General features: G+C 38.5%; 1 protein-coding gene across 1 annotated transcript in view; it reads right to left on the bottom strand.

Moving 5' to 3' along the window:
• Nucleotides 1–4264: 4264 nt before the first annotated feature.
• The window catches only part of LOC121379692 (atrial natriuretic peptide-converting enzyme-like), a 40550-nt gene continuing 21449 nt past the window's right edge, over nucleotides 4265–23365 (bottom strand). Inside the window, exons 9-17 of the mRNA XM_041508343.1 lie at nucleotides 19262–19369; nucleotides 16558–16674; nucleotides 15818–15950; nucleotides 13510–13617; nucleotides 12467–12519; nucleotides 11434–11617; nucleotides 9418–9689; nucleotides 8176–8333; nucleotides 4265–6334 (exon numbers count right to left, since the gene is read on the bottom strand). Of these exons, the coding sequence (XP_041364277.1) occupies nucleotides 6155–6334; nucleotides 8176–8333; nucleotides 9418–9689; nucleotides 11434–11617; nucleotides 12467–12519; nucleotides 13510–13617; nucleotides 15818–15950; nucleotides 16558–16674; nucleotides 19262–19369 (1313 nt within the window). The 3' untranslated portion in view covers nucleotides 4265–6154. The remainder of the gene's footprint in view (nucleotides 6335–8175; nucleotides 8334–9417; nucleotides 9690–11433; nucleotides 11618–12466; nucleotides 12520–13509; nucleotides 13618–15817; nucleotides 15951–16557; nucleotides 16675–19261; nucleotides 19370–23365) is intronic.

Genomic DNA, 23365 nt, shown 5'->3' on the forward strand with positions numbered 1-23365 from the left:
CGAACTAGCTTTTGAACTTTTCTAATGTTTTCATCAGTATTGGTGGTTTTTGGTCGACCTGATTTTTGGTCATCGTGCACATCTTCTCGACTATCCAAAAATCTTTTATGCAACTGAAATACCCGAGCACGAGACATTGTCTGATCACCATAAACATTTTTTAACATACTGTATGTTTCAGTCGCAGTTTTGTTAGATTTAGCAATAAAATTTAATGTTGTTAATGCGCCGTTCCAAATTTCTTTCACTCATTTTCTGACAAGGGCGATGACACACGTCTTATCAAAATGAACGCAACACAATTAATATTTACCCGAAACAAGCACCTGAGCACTTCCTGGAACCATGAAAGACAGTAATAAAACAACATAAAAACAGTTTGATCATATAGTGGGTAGTGCCTAAGCTAAGCGATTAGTCTCATTTCTTTTTTGCCACACCTCGTATAGGGTTGCAAACGAATCACTACGCATTTTTACACGGATTACAATTAATTTTCAGGGTAGAATAATGGAAATACGTGGTAAAATGGTCCTAAGTTAGCACATTTTGCTCGAATATTTGTATCATTCTTGATGTTGAGGTTTTGCTCTAGCACTAGGGTGCAGTTGACCCCCTCCCCTGCCCCCTGTCTCGTACGCTTATATTCAGAAATCAGAAACGAGTTCCATGAGCTGGCGCATTATTATGCAAAAGGATAAACCTTTTTTAAGCCTTCAACGTATTTTTGAAATAATTTGCAAAGTGATTCACGAGTATTATGATGTTTTTGAAGGAAAATGAATGTCAAAATGTGTCTAGAATTCCAGAAAATATAAAGCATAATGTTTCCCACAGAAAAAACGAATGCTTCGAAGAAGGCGAATCCGAGTGCTTCTATCGTATGCTTCTTTTCTGGTTTCTGTTTCAACATTTATGACCATAAAGGAAGCTGCATTGTGAAATCTTTTTCTTCTTTTTGTTTGCGAACAGTCAACATTCTAGGTGTTAAGTGAATGAACTGCAACCACTTAATTTCAGGAAGCGGGATCTTGTTTGGTCGGTAGTACATTCGCCTGAGTTGCTTGGATCGTAGAATCAACCCGCCAAGATGGACGTGTTGTGTTTTTCCCTGTCCCACGAACAGAATATCGAAGGATGTGGTAACAGTACTTATGAGCTGTCCAGTCGGTGAAGAAAATGCATATAAACGACCTCTTGCTGTTAATGGAATAGTTTTGCAACAAATCACGTGTCACAATTATCAAATTTTAAACATCTAATCAACGTGTCCTAGTAATGTTGTAAAACCAACAACAGCAGCAGCAACTTTACTTTGCCTTAATTTCATTCGCCTGTCAGATCGTACTGTATCTAAAACATTTGGGATTTTTCCATCACTTCGTTATAATTGTGAATGCCCCAGATACTGGTTACCGTCGGTTCTCATCCTACCTCTATAAGCCACTGTAACCCAATTTATTTAATATACGATGAACAGTCAACAGGTTCGTAGAACTATCTATCATTGTTTGGTACACCATCATCTTCTTGAGCTATTCTGAAAGCGTTTTCTTTCACACAACTGTCCAATCAATAACACGACTCATCTTGTTTGTACATTTACGAATATTTGACTAACTGTAGTCTGCCCTACTGGAACCATGCATTAGACCAGATTGGAACACAGAACCAAGGAAGGTGAAAAGCTACTGAAATCTGTAAGTGTGTGGTTGGTGTACATAGTGATGGATTTCCCAATTCTTCAACCATTGCGAAATAGTATGTTGAATTCAAATGAGGGCGAGCAAGCTTTGAAGATGAACCAAAGTCTGGTCTGATGTCAACGCAAGGTTTTGGCAACAGTGTTCTAAGATGCCAAAGGGCTAAAAACATGGATCCAAAAACTCCTATAACTGGTGCCTATGAATGCTCATTTGATAACTAGATTGAGACAATCACTGTAAAAAAGGCGAGATATGTTTACAGTAGGCCTGGCGCTTATAAAACATTTAAAGTCTAGACTCGAGACTCTAATAGAGTCTGAGACACTAATGTCATGACAACGCCATACAAATTGTATGTGTGTTACGTCATTAGAGATTGAGCCTGGACCCCTAAAGGTTTTATAAGCACGGTCCCTGGTGTACTGCTGCCCGATGACAGTGCTCAAGTCCAGGATTGCTCAAGCGGCTTTCCTTAAAGTGTGGCTTTGAACAACTTAATCACCTACCCCCTAAGCTCAGAAATGACCACGAGTCAGTATTATCTGTTCCGAAATTTGAAACTTTCATTCGCGGTACCCGGTTTGAAGATGATGACTGTCTGAAGGCTGCAATAAAATAGTGGTCTATGGACCAGTCTGCAGTTATATGTTTCTGGCATCAGTAGCTTGAAAGATAAATTGGCCAAATGCATTAAGGTCAACGATGATTATAATGAAAGGTAATATAAAAATATTTGGTCCGTTGTCGCTTTCAATACCTAGATCTTTTGTCCGTCCCATCCTTCTACAAAAATTTAACGTTTAACTTTTAGGGTTGTTTAGATATTTTTGTAATTTCAGTTATTCAGCATGACATGGGGATAGCACATTTTTAGAAATTGTTACATGTAGCACTATCGTGTACTTGACTTGCCCTATGCGCAGCTCGTATTTACAGAATACAACACACTGTACATAAAATAATAAAATGATGATCCGACCACAGCAGAGGGAAAATAACGAAAGAACTGATAACAGATATATACACATCGACGCCTTCCCATTAACGTCTTCACAGTGAAATGAAGTTGCATGCGATATTTTAAATATGAAATATAAATTATTAACAATGACAAACAGTTATACACTGGTTTACTGTTACATAAACAGCCATCGTTTGGAGTATATATAGTCTTAATATGACCACACAATAGACATGTTCCTTGTGTGTACTTTATGTGTACTACAGCGATTTCGACCGCACAGGTTTTGCAGGCCGGACACAGTCATGCCAAGATACGTATATCTATTCTTCAGTTTGAGCTGTCCTACGAGTCTTTCGTTAACTATTTATTTAAAGAATTAACCCATAACCTTAACAGGCTTAATATCGGATTGGATGATAACAATAGCAGACGACTGCCTTAAAAGAAGAACCCAATCCAGTCTAGCGTCCCCCGCCTGCTACCGACTTGGCTGCTGGTGCTCCCTTACACCTGCCAGTGCAGGCGGTCCCTCTTCTCTCTCTCTCTCCCCACCTTTCCTGTCATGACCCATGACAGGCGTGCGCTACAATAGCTTGTTCTGAATGTGCACGTAAAACCCTATGACCTGACCTGACCAGTCTACCGAAGGCTGCCGCTGAACTGTCGACGGCGCAAACGTTGCTCACTGCCTCTGTAGATTGATCTGTTTTAGAAAGCTACGATTTTTGTTTCTTTGACATCTTTTTATTTGAAAGGACTGGCCAGCGCAGACGGAACACATTTATTATATACTAGACTTCAACATTTAAATTAACACATTATTATTATTGTCAAAATGGTACTCACAAGACAATGAAATATGTACAACACAATATATATATATATATATATATATATATATATATATATATATATATATATATATATATATATATATATATATATATATATATAGTAGAATCTCATTGATTCGAACGCCCAACGGTCGAACCTACCGGTATTCTCGAACCAAGAACAATGTCCCGATTTTTCTCTCTATTAAACCCTTTTATTTTGGTGCTGATTGGTCGAATACCCCTGGGGTCGAACAGAAGCTTTCTTTCGAACCAGTTTATTGGTCAGAACTTTTAAATTAAACATATTTAGCTCGAACTATTATAAAATGTTGTCCATATTTTCTCAACGTTGTCAATATGTCACAAAAGATTCTACAACAGCATAATAAAGAACGACTTTCTAAATTAATAAATATTTATAAATATAGACTACCAGTGTGTTTGCTATTTGTTTATTTAATGGTGATAAATAATAGTTACAAATATATTTCTCATCCGACATTTGACGGCGACTTCTTTACTAATGAGTCAATTGGACCATCTCGCCCAAGCCGGTTTTACGGAAATATGCGAGGTAGTCCGATTGATTTTTGTGTTACAGAAGCACCCTACAACGGCCGAATGCATGGTTCGACTGACTTTGATGCACCGACAGTGTTCGAGCCAATGAGATTCTACTGTATATATATATATATATATATATATATATATATATATATATATATATATATAATTACATGCTTTTGTTGCGGTATTTATTAAGGCAGCATATTGAAATAAATAAATTACTATGTTTAATACAAAAAGTAAGAAGCTTAATGAGATAGTTCTATTAATATGACTATAAGCGTTATCTTACAGCAAAATACGTTTCTATTTTTAGTACAACTATCTACTTACAGCAGGGAACAATTTAAATATCTACGTAAAGCAAAACTGATTTACAAATATACCACATGTGGCTTTCTCAACAACAACAACAACAGAAAATTATTTCAAATCATATCATGTGACAAAATATATCGACAGACGTTGTTTCGTCAGAAACAATACACATGGATATCAACCATATGAATGAATATCAACCATAAGAATAACACCAGACTTCTTCCCATTAGCTGTGGGATACAAACATCTCTTGTTATTAATAGGTTTTAAATGTTATGTCATTAAACAATGGATCATTTGGTTTAAAATGTCAAGCCTCAATTGACAACCGAGCATCAACCGAACATCTTAATCAAATGGACAACCGATATATCTAGCCAGTTGTTCCAAACAGTTCCGAGTCCTCCTGCTGAATGACTGTACGTTGGTATCGAGATGTCCAGTTCCGTGTCCCGGTGAACAGCTGAGCATCATTCTTGAAATTCCATTTAGTTTATGTCACGAAGCAACAATCATGAAAGGTCCTTCACTAAGTACAGTAGTTGCACTTCAGAAACACACAATAACTTGGCATCAATGTTCAGAAGACAAGTCACTTTTACCAGTGAACAATTTAGAACACAATTCTTGATCATGCTTACTTCATGCTACAAGAACAAACATCAGCTTGAAATGCTCGGCTCTTGTCCCACTTAAGTAACGGAACATAAGTCCCCAAAAGTTGTGATTGACACTAGTCCCGAAACAAACAATCAGTCACAGTCATTGCTACAGACAAGAAACGTCTATTCAATGTCTCATTCCAGCTGGACACAACTGGTGATCATTAGTGTTGCCAAGTCCGCCGGCTTATCCCACAGAACAACCGAGCAGCAACACTGAGTAGCTGATACCTTTGACCCAAGGAAACACCAAGCATTAGCGTTAAACTCTTCAACCACTTGGCCAAATCATGCAACATCAGTCCTGAAAAGGGTATCGGCCCCTACAGTCTGGCCACTGGCGTCCATGTTTAGATATTTAATATCAACATCATAATCAACAGCGGAGTTGTTTTCAGAGTATTTTGTTAATTGTATGATGAAATCCAAGAAGAATGGTTGTTCCTGGAATCACGAAGTATAGCTTGACCTTGAAGTCTGAAGAATCTAGGCGAATGTCACAAGTTGTCGGATTCTGGTGAAAGTAGGTTTATGGGGCTGATCTTTTGTATGTGCGTTTGACAACACGTTTTGTGTCTCTGCAGTCAGTACAAATTAGACAATACACTACTGCTGATGACATAGCAGCATAAATTGTTACGTCATTGTTCTTGTCAGGCGCACATTCTTTAAATCTTTTTTTGTGTAAATGTTTTCGTCACTTTAGGTTTTGAAATACCAACCTTTCGCTTGTTCTAATGTGTTTAAATTTATTTGTCATATACATAATTAACTTGTGTAATATTGTATCAGTGCTGTATGCATTGTGTGATATCTGTAACTATGATCTCTATATTCGTTTTTGGTTTTGGTTTTCAAAGATGGAGCTTCTGCTCTTCAATACGATACAGGATTACGTTACATTATACCCTCTTGTATCTTGACTGATCTCCAACATCTGCTACGCTAATGATATTTAGCAATTAGAATATTTCTCTTTTGATGTGTTCATATCTGTAACGCCTGCTCGGATTTAAAACAGAAGAAAGAGGTATCATTTGAAGGAGATCTGAATATCTCTGTAGAAAGTTATCTGAATGACACTTTCAAACTTCGGGGCTAAGAATCGGTATTGTTGGCAATCACTTCGTTTATCCAATCTATGTAATTTGGCAGTTTGGTGTAGATTCCAGGAGAATGGGGCACCGCACACCCGATTCCCCAGGACACTATCCCAGCCTGGTACCACGTGTCAGTTGTATTTGGAACGTGACACACGAAAGGCCCACCACTGTCGCCCTGCAAAGAAAGAAAAAAGAAAAAACAACAACAAATATTTGAATGCAGATTTAGATTGATTGAAACATATGTTACTGCTTTTTAAACACCAAATGGATTAGGCACAAGTTATACAACTTACTAGGCCTTCTCCATAATACATGCATGTGACGGCAGTAATATATTTTTGCAATTTAAATATGAACAGATTTAGATAATAATTGGAAAAGAAAGAAATGTTTTATTTAACGACGCACTAAACACATTTTATTTACGGTTATATGGCGTCAGACATATGGTTAAGGACCACACAGATTTTGTGAGGAAACCCGATGTCGCCACTACATGGGCTACTCTTTCCGATTAGCAGCAATGGATCTTTTATTTGCGCTTCCCATAGCACAAACCATGACCTTTGTTGAACCAGTTATGGATCACTGGTCGGTGCAAGTGGTTTACACCTACCCACTGAGCCTTGCGGAGCACTCACTCAGGGTTTGTTGGAGTCAGTATCTGGATTAAAAAATCCCATGCCTCGACTGGGATCCGAACCCAGTACCTACCAGCCTATAGACCGATGGCCTACCACGACGCCACCGATGCCGGTATAATAATAATTGGAATGCACTAGGTTTGTGAAGCAAGAAGAAGTCAAGATAGACGAAATTGTAGTACTGTATTTCATATTGAAAAAGTAATTAATATTGCGAAAAGTAAAAAAAGACCATCCCTACGTAATCCATCAGTAGACAAAGCACATAACTTTGCTTCATGGTAGCATTCACGACAAAATGTCCCTCTGCCTATGATTTATACAGGGGCGGGACGTAGCCCAGTGGTACAGCGCTCGCTCGATGCGCGGTCGGTGTGGGATCGATCCCCGTCGGTGGGCCCATTGGGCTATTTCTCGTTCCAGCCAGTGCACCACGACTGGTATATCAAAGGCCGTAGTATGTACTACCCTGTCTGTGGGATGGTGCATATAAAAGACCCCTTGCTGCTTAATCGAAAAAGTTGCCCATGAAGTGGCGACAGCGTGTTTCCTCTCTCATTATCTGTGTGGTTATTCACCATATCTTTGACGCCATATAACCGTAAATAAAATGTGTTGAGTGCGTCGTTAAATAATTTTTTTTTTCTTTATTTCTGATTTATGCAGACATAAGATTTTTGGTTATGGCTAAGGTTTTGTCGTTCAGACTTGAGAGCAATTCGTCATGTATGAGAAACAATATATTTCCTTTCAAACCTGTGTTGTGATATATAATGGTGGTTAAACACATAGTTGCCATGATAAGGCCTAAACATTTTGTTTTGGGGAACATGCTCACAAACATGTACGTAGGTCAGGTCGTTGTTTTTATTATCTTTAAAAAATTAATTTAATTTTTTAATTTAATGGTTTATTTTTACTACTTGTTTACTCTTTCCATCTACATATTCATTTTAAAAATCGAAAATAAATAATACATTGAAAAAAAAAATACGATCGTCTTTTTTTTCTAGGTAGAGTCATTTTCACGGAAACATATCTTTTTAACACCACCCCCACACAAAAAACCCCCCAGAACAAAACAAAAACAACAACAAACAAACATACGCATTAAACAAAAATGTTGTATTTTTAAACATTTAATTTCAAATATCGTCTTTAACATTAATTTTGTAACTTTTGTAAAACGGTTTATCTTTTCATCACAATCTAAGTAAAGTGTGTGTGTGTGTGTGTGTGTGTGTGTGCGTGTGTGTGCGCGTGTGTGTATGTGTATGTGTATGTGTATGTGTATGTGTATGTGTATGTGTATGTGTATGTGTATGTATATGTATATGTATATGTATATGTATATGTATATGCCACTTACCCCACACGCATCGTGTCCCAGCCCGCCACCGGCACACATCATGTTGTGTGTCAGTTTGTACGGAACCTGTTGCTCTGACGACTCCACGGCGGCCTTGCACGCGTTCCAGTTGGCGATATCCAGCTGAACCTGAAGAACCGCTGGCTGGTAGTCCAGGGCTAAAACAAAGATACATCAGTACGGTTAAAGTCATTGCCACTAGTTTCCACAAGTACAGTCAGTTTGCATGAAAAAGGTGCTCATCTGACATGTCGGAGGATCGAACCGAACACCCCTCGGTGAAGCCATTCTCACATCACTACGGTTAAAGTCATTGCCACTAGTTTCCACAAGTACAGTCAGTTTGCATGAAAAAGGTGCTCATCTGACATGTCGGAGGATCGAACCGAACACCCCTCGGTGAAGCCATTCTCACATCACTACGGTTAAAGTCACTGCCACTAGTTTCCACAAGTACAGTCAGTTTGCATGAAAAAGGTGCTCATCTGACATGTCGGAGGATCGAACCGAACACCCCTCGGTGAAGCCATTCTCTGATTGGGTTTTTCATAGCCCAAGTACTCTGCCGTTCGAAAGCAGAAATCTAAAAGAGTAGCCCATGAAGTGTTGGCAGCGTGTTTCCTCTCTCAATATCTGTGTGGTCCTTAACCATATGTTTGACGCCATATAACCGTAAAGAAAATGTGTTGAGTGCGTCGTTAACTAAATCATTTCTTTTCTTTTCCTCTAAGACTATATTCACAATTATCAAATGTTTGACATCCAGTAGCCAATGACTGATAAATCAGTGTACTCTAGTGGTGTTGTTAAACAACAAAATAAACTGTAACTTTAACTCTTATACTGAATAATGTTGAAACTGGTATAAAACATAATATTGTTTTAAAACTACACCATGTATCATAAAACACTTTCTTTTACAAAACCGTGTCAATCTAAATTTATAAAAAAGACCGGGCTCCGGTGGCGTCGTGGTAGGCCATCGGTCTACAGGCTGGTAGGTACTGGGTTCGGATCCCAGTCGAGGCATGGGATTTTTAATCCAGATACCGACTCGAAACCCTGAGTGAGTGCTCCGCAAGGCTCAGTGGGTAGGTGTAAACCACTTCCACCGACCAGTGATCCATAACTGGTTCAATAAAATATCCCTTGCTGCTAATCGGAAGAGTAGCCCATGTAGTGGCGACAGCGTCACTGATGAACTCACACCTTTTCTATCAGTATAGATTATATTTTACTTACCATAATCCCCAGTCTTGCCCCAGCCAGCCGCTATACACCGTGTACCCAACTTAGTGACGAGATCAGCTTTCGGGAGGCAGACTGGTCGGAGGTAGTTTGTGAACACAAGCGGTCTGTCCAGTTTGATGAGCGCAATGTCATTGTCGACGGTAAGCGTGTCGTATCTAGGGTACGTGAAGAATTTCTTTCCTTTTCGGATCTGGCGGTACTTCGTGTACGTCAGTCTGCGCGTGTGTCCCGCCATGATCTTCCACTGCAGACGAGAGGTTCCACTGAAATACGCAGACACATGGTTACATAGGCGTACGGGCTCCAATTTTTGTAGGAGGGTGGAGGGCGGGGGTGGCAGACTGGCTTTTGCCCGAATTAAATGAAAATGCCCGAATCTGGATAACATTTATTATTATTAACATTACTACAAAACACCTATATAGGGTCGCAAACGAATTACAACGCATTTTACATGAATTACAACTAATTTTGAGGGTAGAATGATGGAAATGCATGGTAAAAAGGTCAGCACATTTTTCCCCGAATATCTGTATCATTTCCCCCCAAAATTGAGCGCCCGCTGTCTTGTACGCATGGTTAGAAATGCAACAACCAGACATTTTTAAAGAAACAGTGTACTGAATACATTTGCATGTTTTTGAACATTCGAAAGTACCACATTGCATTTTCATACTTATGTCCTCTTATTTTGAATTTGAATATGCATATATCACGCTAAAAAGTATGTCTGATGCATAAAGAAATCAAACCAAAGCAAACAAAACAAAACAAAACAAAAACCACACAAAAAACCCCGAACACAAAATGGACCCCCACATAACCCAACTGCAACTCAATAACTTTTGTTTTCCTGAAGACAAACATTAAATGTTTTTAATGGACTGTAACTAGGGTTTGTCTCTACATATGTAATGAAGAAAGCAATTACCTGTAAATATATTTAATTGTATTAGTCTACTATTAGATTACTGTGGTTTGAAATCTTAAATGCTGATATTTTTATGAGTTACCTCCCCTGAGTATACCATACAGCATTTTGTCATAGGTTTATAGTTTATAAGCAAAATAGCTTATTTCAGCCGATTATTTTGCCACTGATTTCATGGTTCTGTATATTCTGATACCCATAGATCATTTTACAAATTATATGTTTGTTTAATGTTCCTGTCTATTGGACAAAAATATCAACTTATTTTCGTATTTATATCAAATTAAGGTTCAAATACTGTCCTGGGCACACACCTCGGCTATCTGGGCTGTCTGTCTAGGACAGTGGATTAGTTGTTAATGGTTAGTGGTTAGTGAGAGAGAAGAGGGTATAGTGGTCTTACACCAGTACCTACCAGCCTTATGTCCGATGACTTAACCACGACACCACCGAGGCAAGTAGGAAAAATATATATATAAGATCCCTTGCTGCTAATGAAAATGTAGTGCCTTTCCAAACCAAATTAGTTCCCCATACCAAGAATGTTTAAAAGTTTCTAATAAAAGTGACATAAAAACTGTGTCAAAGCATCCACGTAGTACACATATAAACCATGGAGCACCTTACATTAATCTTAATCAATTTAATTCAAAGTACTATCTCTGTCACTGGCTGTTAAAGGCGCAGAACCTAGTTTCAACTCGTGAGAATGGACGCATGGTTTGGTTAATCTACAAACCTGTAAGACACTGATCTGGAAAAAGTTATAATAGAGTGAAATTAAAAGTCTGTGATGTTTCAACGGGGAAATACTCTCTAAAATAGACGAGTTCGTCTCCATAAACGTTTTATCTCAAAGGTGTGTGTTTTCAAAATTATGAAAAATGCATTTTTTTTTTAAAGTATTAGAACCACTTCGGATAACCAGAAACACTTCTGATGGATATGGATAATCTAAACAATGGAATTTAAGTAATGTCTGATTTCAGTTATCAAAAATTGCTCTAATGATGAAAAAAAATGTCCGTAGTGTATAAAAACTAGAATCAGTGACGTTAACACTTTGATATACGTACCCTCCCCCAACACAGTGCGCGGCGGTCAGTATCCACTGCTCGTTGATGACGCTGCCCCCGCAGAAGAAGGTCCCGCCGGATCCTCCTTGTAACGACACCAACCACGGCCACGTACCCGGCTTCACCTCGTCGCCCCCCACGATACGCAGAGGTTCTCGATAGTGGGCCGGTCTCACACCACAAACTACACGGGAGGACAAAACAGTTTGTTTATAATTCAGATAATATGGATACTGAAGTGTTAATGTAATTTAAATCTCTCTCTGTCTGTTAGTCTCTCTCTCTCTCTGTCTCTCTCTCTCTCTCTCTCTCTCTCTCTCTCTCTCTCTCTCTCTCTCTCTCTCTCTCTCTCTGTCTCTCTCTCTCCCTCTGTCTGTCTCTCTCTTTCTGTCTATCTCTGTCTCTCTCTCTGTCTGTCAGTCTCTCTCCCTCCCTCTGTCTCTGTCTGTCAGTCTCTCTCTCCCTATGTCTCCGTCTGTCTCTCTCCCTCTGTCTGTCTCTCTCTTTCTGTCTATCTCTGTCTCTCTCTCTGTCTGTCTCTTTGTCTGTCAGTCTCTCTCCCTCTGTCTCCGTCTGTCTCATTCTCTCTCTCTCTCTCTCTCTCTCTCTCTCTCTCTCTCTCTCTCTCTCTCTCTCTCTCTCTCTCTCTCTCTCTCTCATGCATTTTGGGGTATAATTACAAAAATCTGTATGACCAGAACCACTTCATGTATACAAAAATGAATATTCTATATAATAAAATGTAAACACTTATAACTTAAATTATCAAAAATGTTTTTAATAGTGAAAAATATGTTGTAGTATTTAAAAACTACCACCAGAAAATCCTCTAAATGGAAGGTTTTTTTTGGGGATGAATGTATTTTTTGTTTGTTTATCAAATTAGTGTCCTTTGCTATTTCAGGGGTGCTTTAATAATTTCTCTATGTATATATTACACTAAAAATAACAATTACTGTTTTTAAAATTATCTAATAGACATAACATCAATAACATCATTACTACATCATACAAACATAAACAAAATACCTACTTGGATTTTTACAGACTATTTTCACATGTTTTCGACTTGCACAGAAATGTCCACTGAAATGTAGGAAACAAATAAATGAATATATGTAATTAATCAAGATCACTACTGGATACTATATTTTAATAAGATTAATAGCAAGCTAAGACAGCCCATAGTCTTATAAAACAATGATTTCCTAGACTCGAGTGATCAATTCATGTTTTTGTTTCGCTTTGACAATGTTTTCTAAAGTAATGAGCTTTACAAACACACACACACACACACACACACACACACACACACACACACACACACACACACACACACACACACACACACACACACACACATACATATATATATATATATATTTCTAATATAGACGAATTTACATTTCGGGCATAGTAATGGCAAGCGATCACATTCGATTTACTAAGTTTTTATTATTCCTTGTTGGTGCAAAGATGTCAAGTGGAATCAATCGACAATCTCAGCCCAGATCATCCTAACATGATTTGGAAATTGTAGTACCAATCTTTGTCACGGTTTTACCATCTGCGATTTAATTTGCTGAATTTAATAATAAGTAAATGGTATCCAAACCTTAATCTCACGTTAAATAGCTATTTAGGAATAACTCGAAGGCGACTGACATCCACAACTTATTAGCTGACATCCACAACTTATTATGTCCACAATTTCGCATTTTTGTAGTTTCTTTATATGTGTGTGTGTGTGTGTGTGTCTCTCTCTCTCTCTCTCTCTCTCTCTGTGTGTGTGTGCCTGTGTGTGTGTATGTCCATCTCTCTCTCTCTCTCTCTCTCTCTCTCTCTCTCTCTCTCTCTCTCTCTCTCTCTCTCTCTATGTGTTTTTTGAGGGGGGAGGACACATAATAGAAGGAATAGGAGTGATGGGAAAAATATAATTAAAAAAACAATTAAATTAAAAATTAACCCCTATATTTTAAATTTTGTTTTAATATTTTAAACATTTAAAAGTTGATTTTCTGAATTCCACGACTTTGAACATAGCTATACATTCTGATTGTCATCCCTCAACATTACCTCTGTATGTAGCTTTGTATTTGGGTGGGATCTTTGCCTCGCTGTAGGTCTGCCACCACCACAGTCGGCTGTCCTATCTCCATTTCCGTTATCGTGCTGTATGATGAGCTAGATGAAAAATAACAGACATTTAAAGTTCATGGGAACATAGTTTATCTAAACATCATTTACACTCTGTACCGGCCTCAGTGGTGTCGTGGTTAAACTATCAGACATAAGACTGGTAGGTACAGGGTTCGCAGCCCAGTACCGGCTCCCACCCCAGAGCGAGTTTTAACGACTCAGTGGGTAGGTGTAAGACAACTACACTCTCTTCTCTCTCACTAAGCACTAATAACTAACCCACTGTCCTGGACAGACAGCCCAGATAGCTGAGGTGTGTGCCCAGGACAGCGTGCTTGAACCTTAATTGGATATACGCACAAAAAATAGTTGAAATAAAAATGAAATGCACTCTGCAGCTAGAATGTGCTAATATTGTTTGGTGTTTTTTTTCGTTCTGAACATATTATCACGAGTATTTGATATTGGCAACTTATAACATATATTCGATGTGGGTTTTTTTTCAAAATACATCTTCAACACACCAATACACAGCGCATATAATGTATTTTGTATTGTTTCAAATTATGTTTTAATAATAATATTTAGTTGAAAGTTGTTTCAAATTAAACTATGGTTGTATACGTCTTATCATGGAACTGCATTGAATTCAGTTACATGTATAACCGATTAATGACATACTATACTCTTCAAAAAAGTAGGGGAAACCTGAAATATTAATGTTAATATCAACTATTAGACCGAACATACGTTTTGACCACAGACATCCTAGTAAAGAACGTTCAGGTCAGTTTATCAACACACCAAAACACATTCCATAGTTTGCACGTGCATCACGCAGTTGCCCCGAACACGTGCGTGGGGTGTCATTCTCGATTTTGACAATTTCCAGGAAGGTCGATTAATCACTGTGGAACATTATTTCTGTCAATCTTTTTCATGCTGTTGATCATACAGTTGTTATTGTTTTGTTTTTAATCATTTTTATTGTTTCAATTTGCGATTTACTGATAAAAAATGTCAACTTTCAAATTTCACTTCTGACCCCAATCGTCCTTCAAGTTCTTTGGTGGTCCTAAAACCTACTGTGATACTGAACTACCGGTTGTAATGTTTGCCCAATTAATTCACTATTATCATATAACCATTCCCCACAGCTAATATACCTTACAATTTTGGCAGTTATAATTTCTTATTACTACTTATTTCACTACTTTTTTCTCAGAGTATAATTGTGACATCAGTGCTTTAATGTCAAGAAAGATCCAATACGTAGAATATACAAATATATATCATTAAACATGATCAAACATGATCAAACATGAGCAAACATGCTTAATCGGCTACTTGTACTCTTTTTCTAAATCATCTAATATAGTAAAAATGTACACAGATTTGACTATTTGTTTTATTAATGTCTAAAATGTTAAATAGATATATAGACAGGTAGATATATGTATGGATGGATGGATTGATAAATGAATGAATGGAAATAAAGTTTGGTTTTTAACGACACCACTAGATCATACTGATTTATTAATTATCGGCTATTGGATGTCAAACATTTGGTAATTTTGACATATAGTCTTAGAGAGGAAACCCGCTACATTTTTCCATTAGTAGCAAGGGATCTTGTATATGCATCATCCTATAGACAGGATAGCCACGGCCTTTGATATACCAGTCGTGGTGCAATGACAGCAACGAGAAATAGCCCAATGGGCCCACCGACAGCGATCGACCCCAGACCGACCGCTACGTCCAGCCCCTCAGAAGAGATCTACACTGTCTGGTCGCCGATCGGTGGTCGGTGTATACTGTATATGACTTACATCTAACGGTAAACTTACTCCCGCCCCTTGTTTTATCAGTCTAAAAATATAAATAGATAGCCAGACATGTCGATATATGGATGGAAAGAAATGTTTTATTTAACGACGCACTCAACACATTTTATTTACGGTTACTTGGCGTCAGACATATGTTTAAGGACCACACAGATATTGAGAGAGGAAACCCGCTGTCGCCACTTCATGGGCTACTCTTTTCGATTAGCAGCAATGGATTTTTATATGCACCATCCCACAGACAGGGTAGTACATACCACAGCCTTTGATAGACCAGTCGTGGTGCACTGGCTGGAAAGAAATGTGGAAGGATGGATGGAAGGAAGGATGGATGGATAGATGGATGGATTCATTGATGGATAAATAAATTAACACAGAGACAAAATGTCGACGTTTACCTGTATCCGAGTTGTTTGCAGACAATCTGACTGAACGTGGTGTTCCATCCCTCGTCACACACCGTCTCCCACCTGTCTAAGGGCGGGTTGTACACCTCCAGCAGATTCTCCTGGGGCGAGCCCTTCAGACGAACTGGAACACATCAAACAAACAATGGTACAATAACACGTTTTAATGAATGAAAGAACGAAAGTTTAAAGGGACAGTCCTAAGTTTACAACCATTGTAAAATGTTTCCGACCAGTAGAGCCTTTTCGATGAAGTAACGTACAAATTAAATACATTTTCTTATTTAAAATATCAGTGTCTGTATTTACAATGTGTTTGTTGTTGTCTTAATGCTTGTAGTAGCCCAAACCGGATTTTACCAACCAATAATTACGTACGAAAACAATATATATCACAAATTAAAGTAAACACTGAGTGCTTCAAACATTAGTAGCCTATACAACCGCAAACACATTTGATATACAGACACTGGTATTCTAAACAAGAAAATGTATTTAGTATGAAATACAGTTTTAGTGGTCGCCGACAAGGCTGTATTACAATCTTACAATGGCTGCAAACTCAGGACTGTCCCTTTAACGACACTTTAGCTTTAAAATATTTAGAAATAAAGATCCAACATTTCGTTATTTTCTCTTGCACCTGCATGACAGGTGTGCGCTAAAACAGCTTGCTCTGAACGTGCACGTTAAGCCCTATGGCCTGACCTGACGTATTTTGGACTACATACCACATTCCTGTTCGTCGACGCCTTCGTAGCAGTCATTGACGCCGTCGCACACTGACGTCTTGTTGATACATAGCAACGACGTGGGCGAACACTGGTATTCATGCGATTTGCAGAATGCTGAAAGTATATTGTATATATCTTATCATCATGACTTGAATTACAATCACGCTATGATTTGTGTATAAACCATGCACACTACACTCTACACACAGCCCCCGTGCCCACCCCTCCCCACTCGCTACGCCACTAACACTACATACAAAATTCAATTGTATCATGTTTTACTTCTATTTTGTTATAATTAATATTATTCAAACATCAAATAATAATGACCGACAGCTGGTTGAGATGTGACGCTATATAGTATATGCTGAATTTGACAAGGAACTTGGTGGAGACGGGATTTAGCTCAGTCGGTTGAGTGCTCGCTTGAGGTGCTTGCGTCTCAGAATCGAACCACCTCCGTGGATCCATTCAACTGATAGGTGGGTTTTTTCTCGTTCCAACCAGTTCACCACAACTAGATAAAGGCCGTCGTGTGTGCTTTTCTGTCTGTGGGAAAGAGCATACACAAAAGACCCATTGCTGCATTAGGAAAACTGTTGCGGGTTTCCTTTCTAAGACTAAATGTCAAAATTACCAAATGTTTGACATCCAATAGCCGATGATTAATAAATCAATGTGCGCTAGTGGTTTCGTTAACCAACATAAACGTTTGCACCTGCAATCTAGAACTGGCTGTTATTTTAATGCAATAATATTTGTAAGCACTTTTAAGTTTAATATTATTTTTGCATCACCGTTGATGGATAATGGATTATTGTTGTACATTGTCTTGTGCTACCTTTATTCTTTGTCAGGCACGGATTCAGGGGGAGGCTGCTTAGGGTGCACAGTTCAATGGTATTTCGACATTTTCCGTTAAGTTACGAAAATTGCCGAAAACTTTACCACAAAAACTGCAACATTGACATCCTTTGACGTCACACCCTCCGCCTGTTACCGGCCCCGGTTGGACTGCTGGTGTTCCCTTGCACCTGCCAGTGCAGGCGGTCCCCCTCCTTCCCAGCCCACCCCTTTTCTGTTCTGGACAGAGGAGCCGGCCGAGGTCGGCACCTGTGCCCAGGACAAGCGTGCGCTACAACAGCTTGCTATGAATGTGCATGTTAAACACTCTGACCTGACCTGACCTGACCTTTGACGTGACGTCAACAATGCTTTGCTTATTGTTGTCAGAGCGATAGTACGTACGTTTTCGTTTTGTGTATATATTTTAACTTTTAAAAAAATGCGAACAATTTCGTTGTTTGACATTTATAAGCATATTTATTTGAAATCTGTATAAATGTAAAATACCTGCATGGATCTAATATTACGACACCCAAGTACTGCGCTGTTCTGCTGTAATACTCGTATTTTTTTACACGTGGATATAAAATCATCAGAGGTAAGTGTTTGATTGTTCCTTTTGTTTATTTATTTGTGTGTTTGTTTGGATCCCATGCACCCCTTTAGATATTTCATATTTAAAAAAAGCTAATGCACAATCAACAAGACTACAAAAATAATTAATGTTCGCGAGCTTAAAGGGACAGTCCTGAGTTTACAACCATTGTAAAATGTTTCCGACCAATAGAACCTTTTCGATGACGTAACATACAAATTAAATACATTTTCTTATTTAGAAAATCAGTGTCTGTATTCACAAGGTGTTTGTTGTTGTCCTAATGCTTGTAATAGCCAAAACCGGATTTTATCTCCCAATAATTTCGTACGTACGAAAAAATATATATTAAATGTCAAACATATGGTAATTCTGACACGTACATGTAGTCATCAGAGGCAACCCGCTACATTTTTCCTAATGCAGCAAGGGATCTATTTATATGCACTTTCCCACAGACAGGGAAGCACATACCACGGCCTTTGACCAATTGTGGTACACTTGGAACGAGAAAACCCCAATTAGTTCAATGGATCCACTGATGTGATTCGATCCTGCGACGCAATCACCTCAGACGAACACTCAGCCACCTGAGCTAAATCCCTCTCTCCCCCCCCCCCCCCCCCCCCTTACTGACACGAATTACACACAGAAGAGATCTACACTGTTTAGTCGCAGATCAGTGGTAGGTGTATATCGTATACAATATGGCTTACGGTCAACTCACTTTTAGACTGCAGGTGTAAAAGTTTGTTTTGTTTAACGACACCACTAGAGCACATTGATTTATTAATCATTGGCTATTGGATGTCAAACGTATGGTAATTTTGACATATAATCTTAGAGAGGAAACCCGCTAAATTTTTTGCATTAGTAGCAAGTGATCTTTTATATGCAACATCCCATAGACAGGATAACACATACCACGACCTTTGTCGTGGTGCAATGGCTGAAGCTGGAAATGGCCCACCAACGGGGATCGATCCCAGACCGACCGAGCATCAAGCGAGCGTTTTATCACCGGGCTACGTCCCGGCCCATGCAGGTGCAATTGCAGGTTGTGTTTTTTCATAGTGGGAGGGGAGGGGGGGGGGGGGGATTTTTACACAACATACATAACCACCAAGAAACCCCTATCTCCTATAAAACACAAACCAATAAACATTGCTTTGAGCAAGGTGGGTGGTTCGATCCCGACTTCACCCCCACCCCTACTGTACACCATGATGACTACGTCACTGATGACGACATACGACATACCACAGTGCTTCTCATCAGCATTGTCTCTGCAGTCTTGGTAACCGTCACACACCCAGGCTGGTTTAATACAGGAAGTGACGTCACAGCGGAGTTCACCAGGCTTACAGTCTGCAAATACATAATAATAATAATAATAATAATAATAATAAATAATAACGACGATGACGTGAAAATGTTGACGACGATGACGATGAAGACGACGACGATGTTGACGATATTTATGACGACGACAACGACGACGACGACAACGACGATGATAATGATTGTAGTAGTAGTAAAATATTAGGTCACAGTTAAGAGTGGGAACTAGTTTAATAACGATTTCAATTTTCGTTGTGTATAAAGTTTGTTTTGTTTTACGACACCACTAGAGCACATTGATTTATTTAATCATCGGCTATTGGGTGTCAAACATTAGGTAATTCTGACGTATAGTCTTATTAGAGAGTAAACTCGCTACATTTTTCCATTTGTAGCAAAGGATCATTTATATGCACGATCCCATAGACAGGATAACACATACTGCGGCCTTTGATATACCAGTCATGGTGAACTGGCTGTGATTTGAAATAGCCCAATGTGTTACCCGACGGGGATCGATCCCAGACCGACCGCGCATCGGGCGGGCGCTTTATCACTGATCAGCTGAAGTATAGTTTATATTTGCTACACTATACACTAATAGCTTCAAAGGACTCTCTAGGTTCGAACCGGCCTCGGTGGCGTCGTGGTAGGCCATCGGTTTACAGGCTGGTAGGTACTGGGTTCGGATCCCAGTCGAGGCATGGGATTTTTAATCCAGATACCGACTCCAAACCCTGAGTGAGTGCTCCGCAAGGCTCAATGGGTAGGTGTAAACCACTTGCACCGACCAGTGATCCATAACTGGTTCAACAACGGCCATGTTTGTGCTATCCTGCCTGTGGGAAGCACAAATAAAAGATCCCTTGCTGCTAATCGGAAGAGTAGCCCATATAGTGGCGACAGCGGGTTTCCTCTCAAAATCTGTGTGGTCCTTAACGATATGTCTGACGCCATATAACCGAAAATAAAATGTGTTGAGTGCGTCGTTAAATAAAACATTTCTTTATTTCTCTAGGTTCGATGACCGACAAACAGACAATTTCGTTTCTGTTTCAAATAATTTTTCTTGCTATTTTTGCTTGAATCCGGGATATTTTAGTATTAATCTGTCTGTATCTTATTCATTGAGGTTGCATCACAAGTGATCTGTTTGAGTGCCTTGTTCACACATTGAATATCAATAACGCCAATACATTGTTCACGTAGTCTTAATTAAGGGGATGCCTTCTTCACACATTGAATATCAATAACGCCAATACATTGTTCACGTAGTCTTAATTAAGGGGATGGCGCGATCACTATAATCGGAGATCTAGTTTGGTCTTTCAAGTTCATTAGCTAATAAAAGAACTCGCGAAACACGACCGTGGCGCGAGAATACCTTTTTGAAGATATCCAAGACAATAAATCTATTGATGAAGAGAAATACTAGTACAGTGATGACGTGAAAGCGATGTTAGTTCGTACACACAACATCTTAAGTGCAAGTAGTATGTGCGTGAGTGCCATGGTGGCTAGGTCTCGTCCCTACCATGTTTATTCACCTATATGTTTAAAAAGAGAGTAAAACAAGTTTTAAAATTTCCAAGAATTTCCAAGCATAGATCTAAAACCTTTTTCTAATTATTGGGAAAACACCCATCATGATTTGTAAAATAGTTTGCGACCTTATATTTTCAGTATTTGGACAATTCCACTGTGACTGACAAACTTGCAATTCCACCCCCTCCCCCCCAAAAAATTGTTTTAATAAACCCCCCCCCCAAAAAAAAAAAAACCCCAAAAAACCAAACAAAAAACAACAACAAAAACCCCAAACAAAACAAAAACAACCCAAACAATTATTATAAATTAAAGTACCTATATGTTTGTCCCTATTGTATCCAAACATTTCTTTCTTTTAGGTTAATTATAGATTATGGTTTTAAACTACTTATTGAATACAATAAAGCGTTATTCGCGCTTCCTCCAGTAAACTTTAATTATGTAGCTTATGATCATTTCATATGGACCAAGCAGTAGAAAATGGGTGGATACATAGAATACACTACATAAGTAGCCATTAGATACCATTTACCTTACAACGAGTTCTTTTAAAACGTACTGTATGTATATAATGAGCGAAAACGAGTTGGGTATAGAGAATAATACATGAGTGGCCGTTAGATATCTTTTTGTTTTGTTTTATCTCACAACTCGTTGTGAGATAAATGGCATCTAATGGACACGAATGTATTATTCTATTTCTTACATATCCTCAAAAACCAGGTTTTAAGGAAATTTTTAAATCATTTTCGACTAAAAGTTATTTACAGCCGTTGCACTTGTAGCTAACTTACGCGTCACAGACCCATGATTGTCAGGTTAACTATACGTCACAATGTAATCGATTTCCATCGTGTAGTTTTTCAATGGATGTATGGTAGTAGTGATCTGGTCATCACCTAGGAGCAGCCAGTCGTATGTTTTGAAATTGTTAACACATGTACATGTGTTAAACACCATGTGTGTTATGAACAATAACGCATGGTATTCTCACCAACGGGTGTGTAAGAAAGTGTCTTACACAGTGAGTTTGGTGTTAGTGGTTACTAGTTAGTGAGAGAGAAGAGGGCGCAGTGGTCTCACACCTACCCACCGAGCCGCTAAAACTCGCTCTGGCTCTGTGTGGATCCGATACCGGGCTGCGAACTCGGCACCTACCAGTGTCAGATCCGACGGCTTAACCACTATACCACCGAAATCCGGTATCATCTTCTGAACTTACGTGTGTAAACAACCTTGTGTTATGAAAAATAACGCATGGTGTTCTCATCAACGAGTGTGTTAGAAACGTTCTTAAACAACGATGTCTAAGATAATCTAGTTAAAGTTCAAAACATAGCTGAACCTTTAAAGGGCCATTCCTGAGTTTGCTGCATTTTTTAAGATGTTATCGACTAATAGAGACTTTTTAACGATTGTAGTTACATATCAAATATATTTTTCTGCATACAATATTAGTGGCTGTATATTAAACGTGTTTCTGATCGTTCTAATATTTGTACTAGGTTAATCGTCATTTTATTTCCAAAAATATAATATTTTCGTACGTACGAAATTATTTGGGCTTTTTACAAATATTAAGACGACCAGAAACACATTGAATATACATACACTGATATTCTAAACCAGAACATATATTTAATATGTAAGTTTAATCGTAGAAATATTTTATTAGTCGGAAACATCTTACAATGCAGCAAACTCAGGAATGTCCCTTTAACAGCAGTCACGATGGAACTGCCCAATTGGTCTTCATTTATATTTTTATTCCTCGACTATTACAACATTCTTCCCAACGAGCCTGCATTTTATACTCGGGTTTTGTTTTCTCGCTGTATGCCTATTTGCGTTAATGTTGTAATAATGGTGTTAAATAGTTTTCAATAAGGAAGTAAGAAGTGTTTTATTTAACGAGCTACTCAACGCATTTAATTACGGTTACATGGCGTCGTATGTTTTCAGTAAGAGTTCTTCCACACTTTGCTTAATGGTAGGAATGTTCATATTGCTAAAGATGGTCTCTTTCCTTTTGCGTTGTTACACGATTTCGACTGGTTCAGATAATTATCAATCAATAAATCAATAAATCAATCACAACATGGAAGAACGAAGGATTAAGGTAGTAAAAAAGGAAATAAAGAGAAAGGAACGAACCAATAAAAAGTAAATTTCATTTGAACTTATTTTTGTGCTTATATCCAATTACGGATATTGGATATGTTGTCCTGGACACACACCTCAGCTGTCTGGGCTGTCTGTCCAGGACAGTGGGTTAGTTGTTAGTTGGTTAGTGGTTAATGGTTAATGAGAGAGAAGAGGGTGTAGTGGGCTTACACCTACACATTGAACCCTTAAAGGGACATTCCTGATTTTGCTGTATTGTAAGATGTTTCCGACTAATAAAATATTTCTACGATTAAACTTACGTATTAAACATATTTTCTTGTTTAGAATATCAGTGTCTGTATATTCAAT

The sequence above is a fragment of the Gigantopelta aegis genome, chromosome 8, assembly GCF_016097555.1.
Source record: "Gigantopelta aegis isolate Gae_Host chromosome 8, Gae_host_genome, whole genome shotgun sequence".
Taxonomy (NCBI): domain Eukaryota; kingdom Metazoa; phylum Mollusca; class Gastropoda; order Neomphalida; family Peltospiridae; genus Gigantopelta; species Gigantopelta aegis.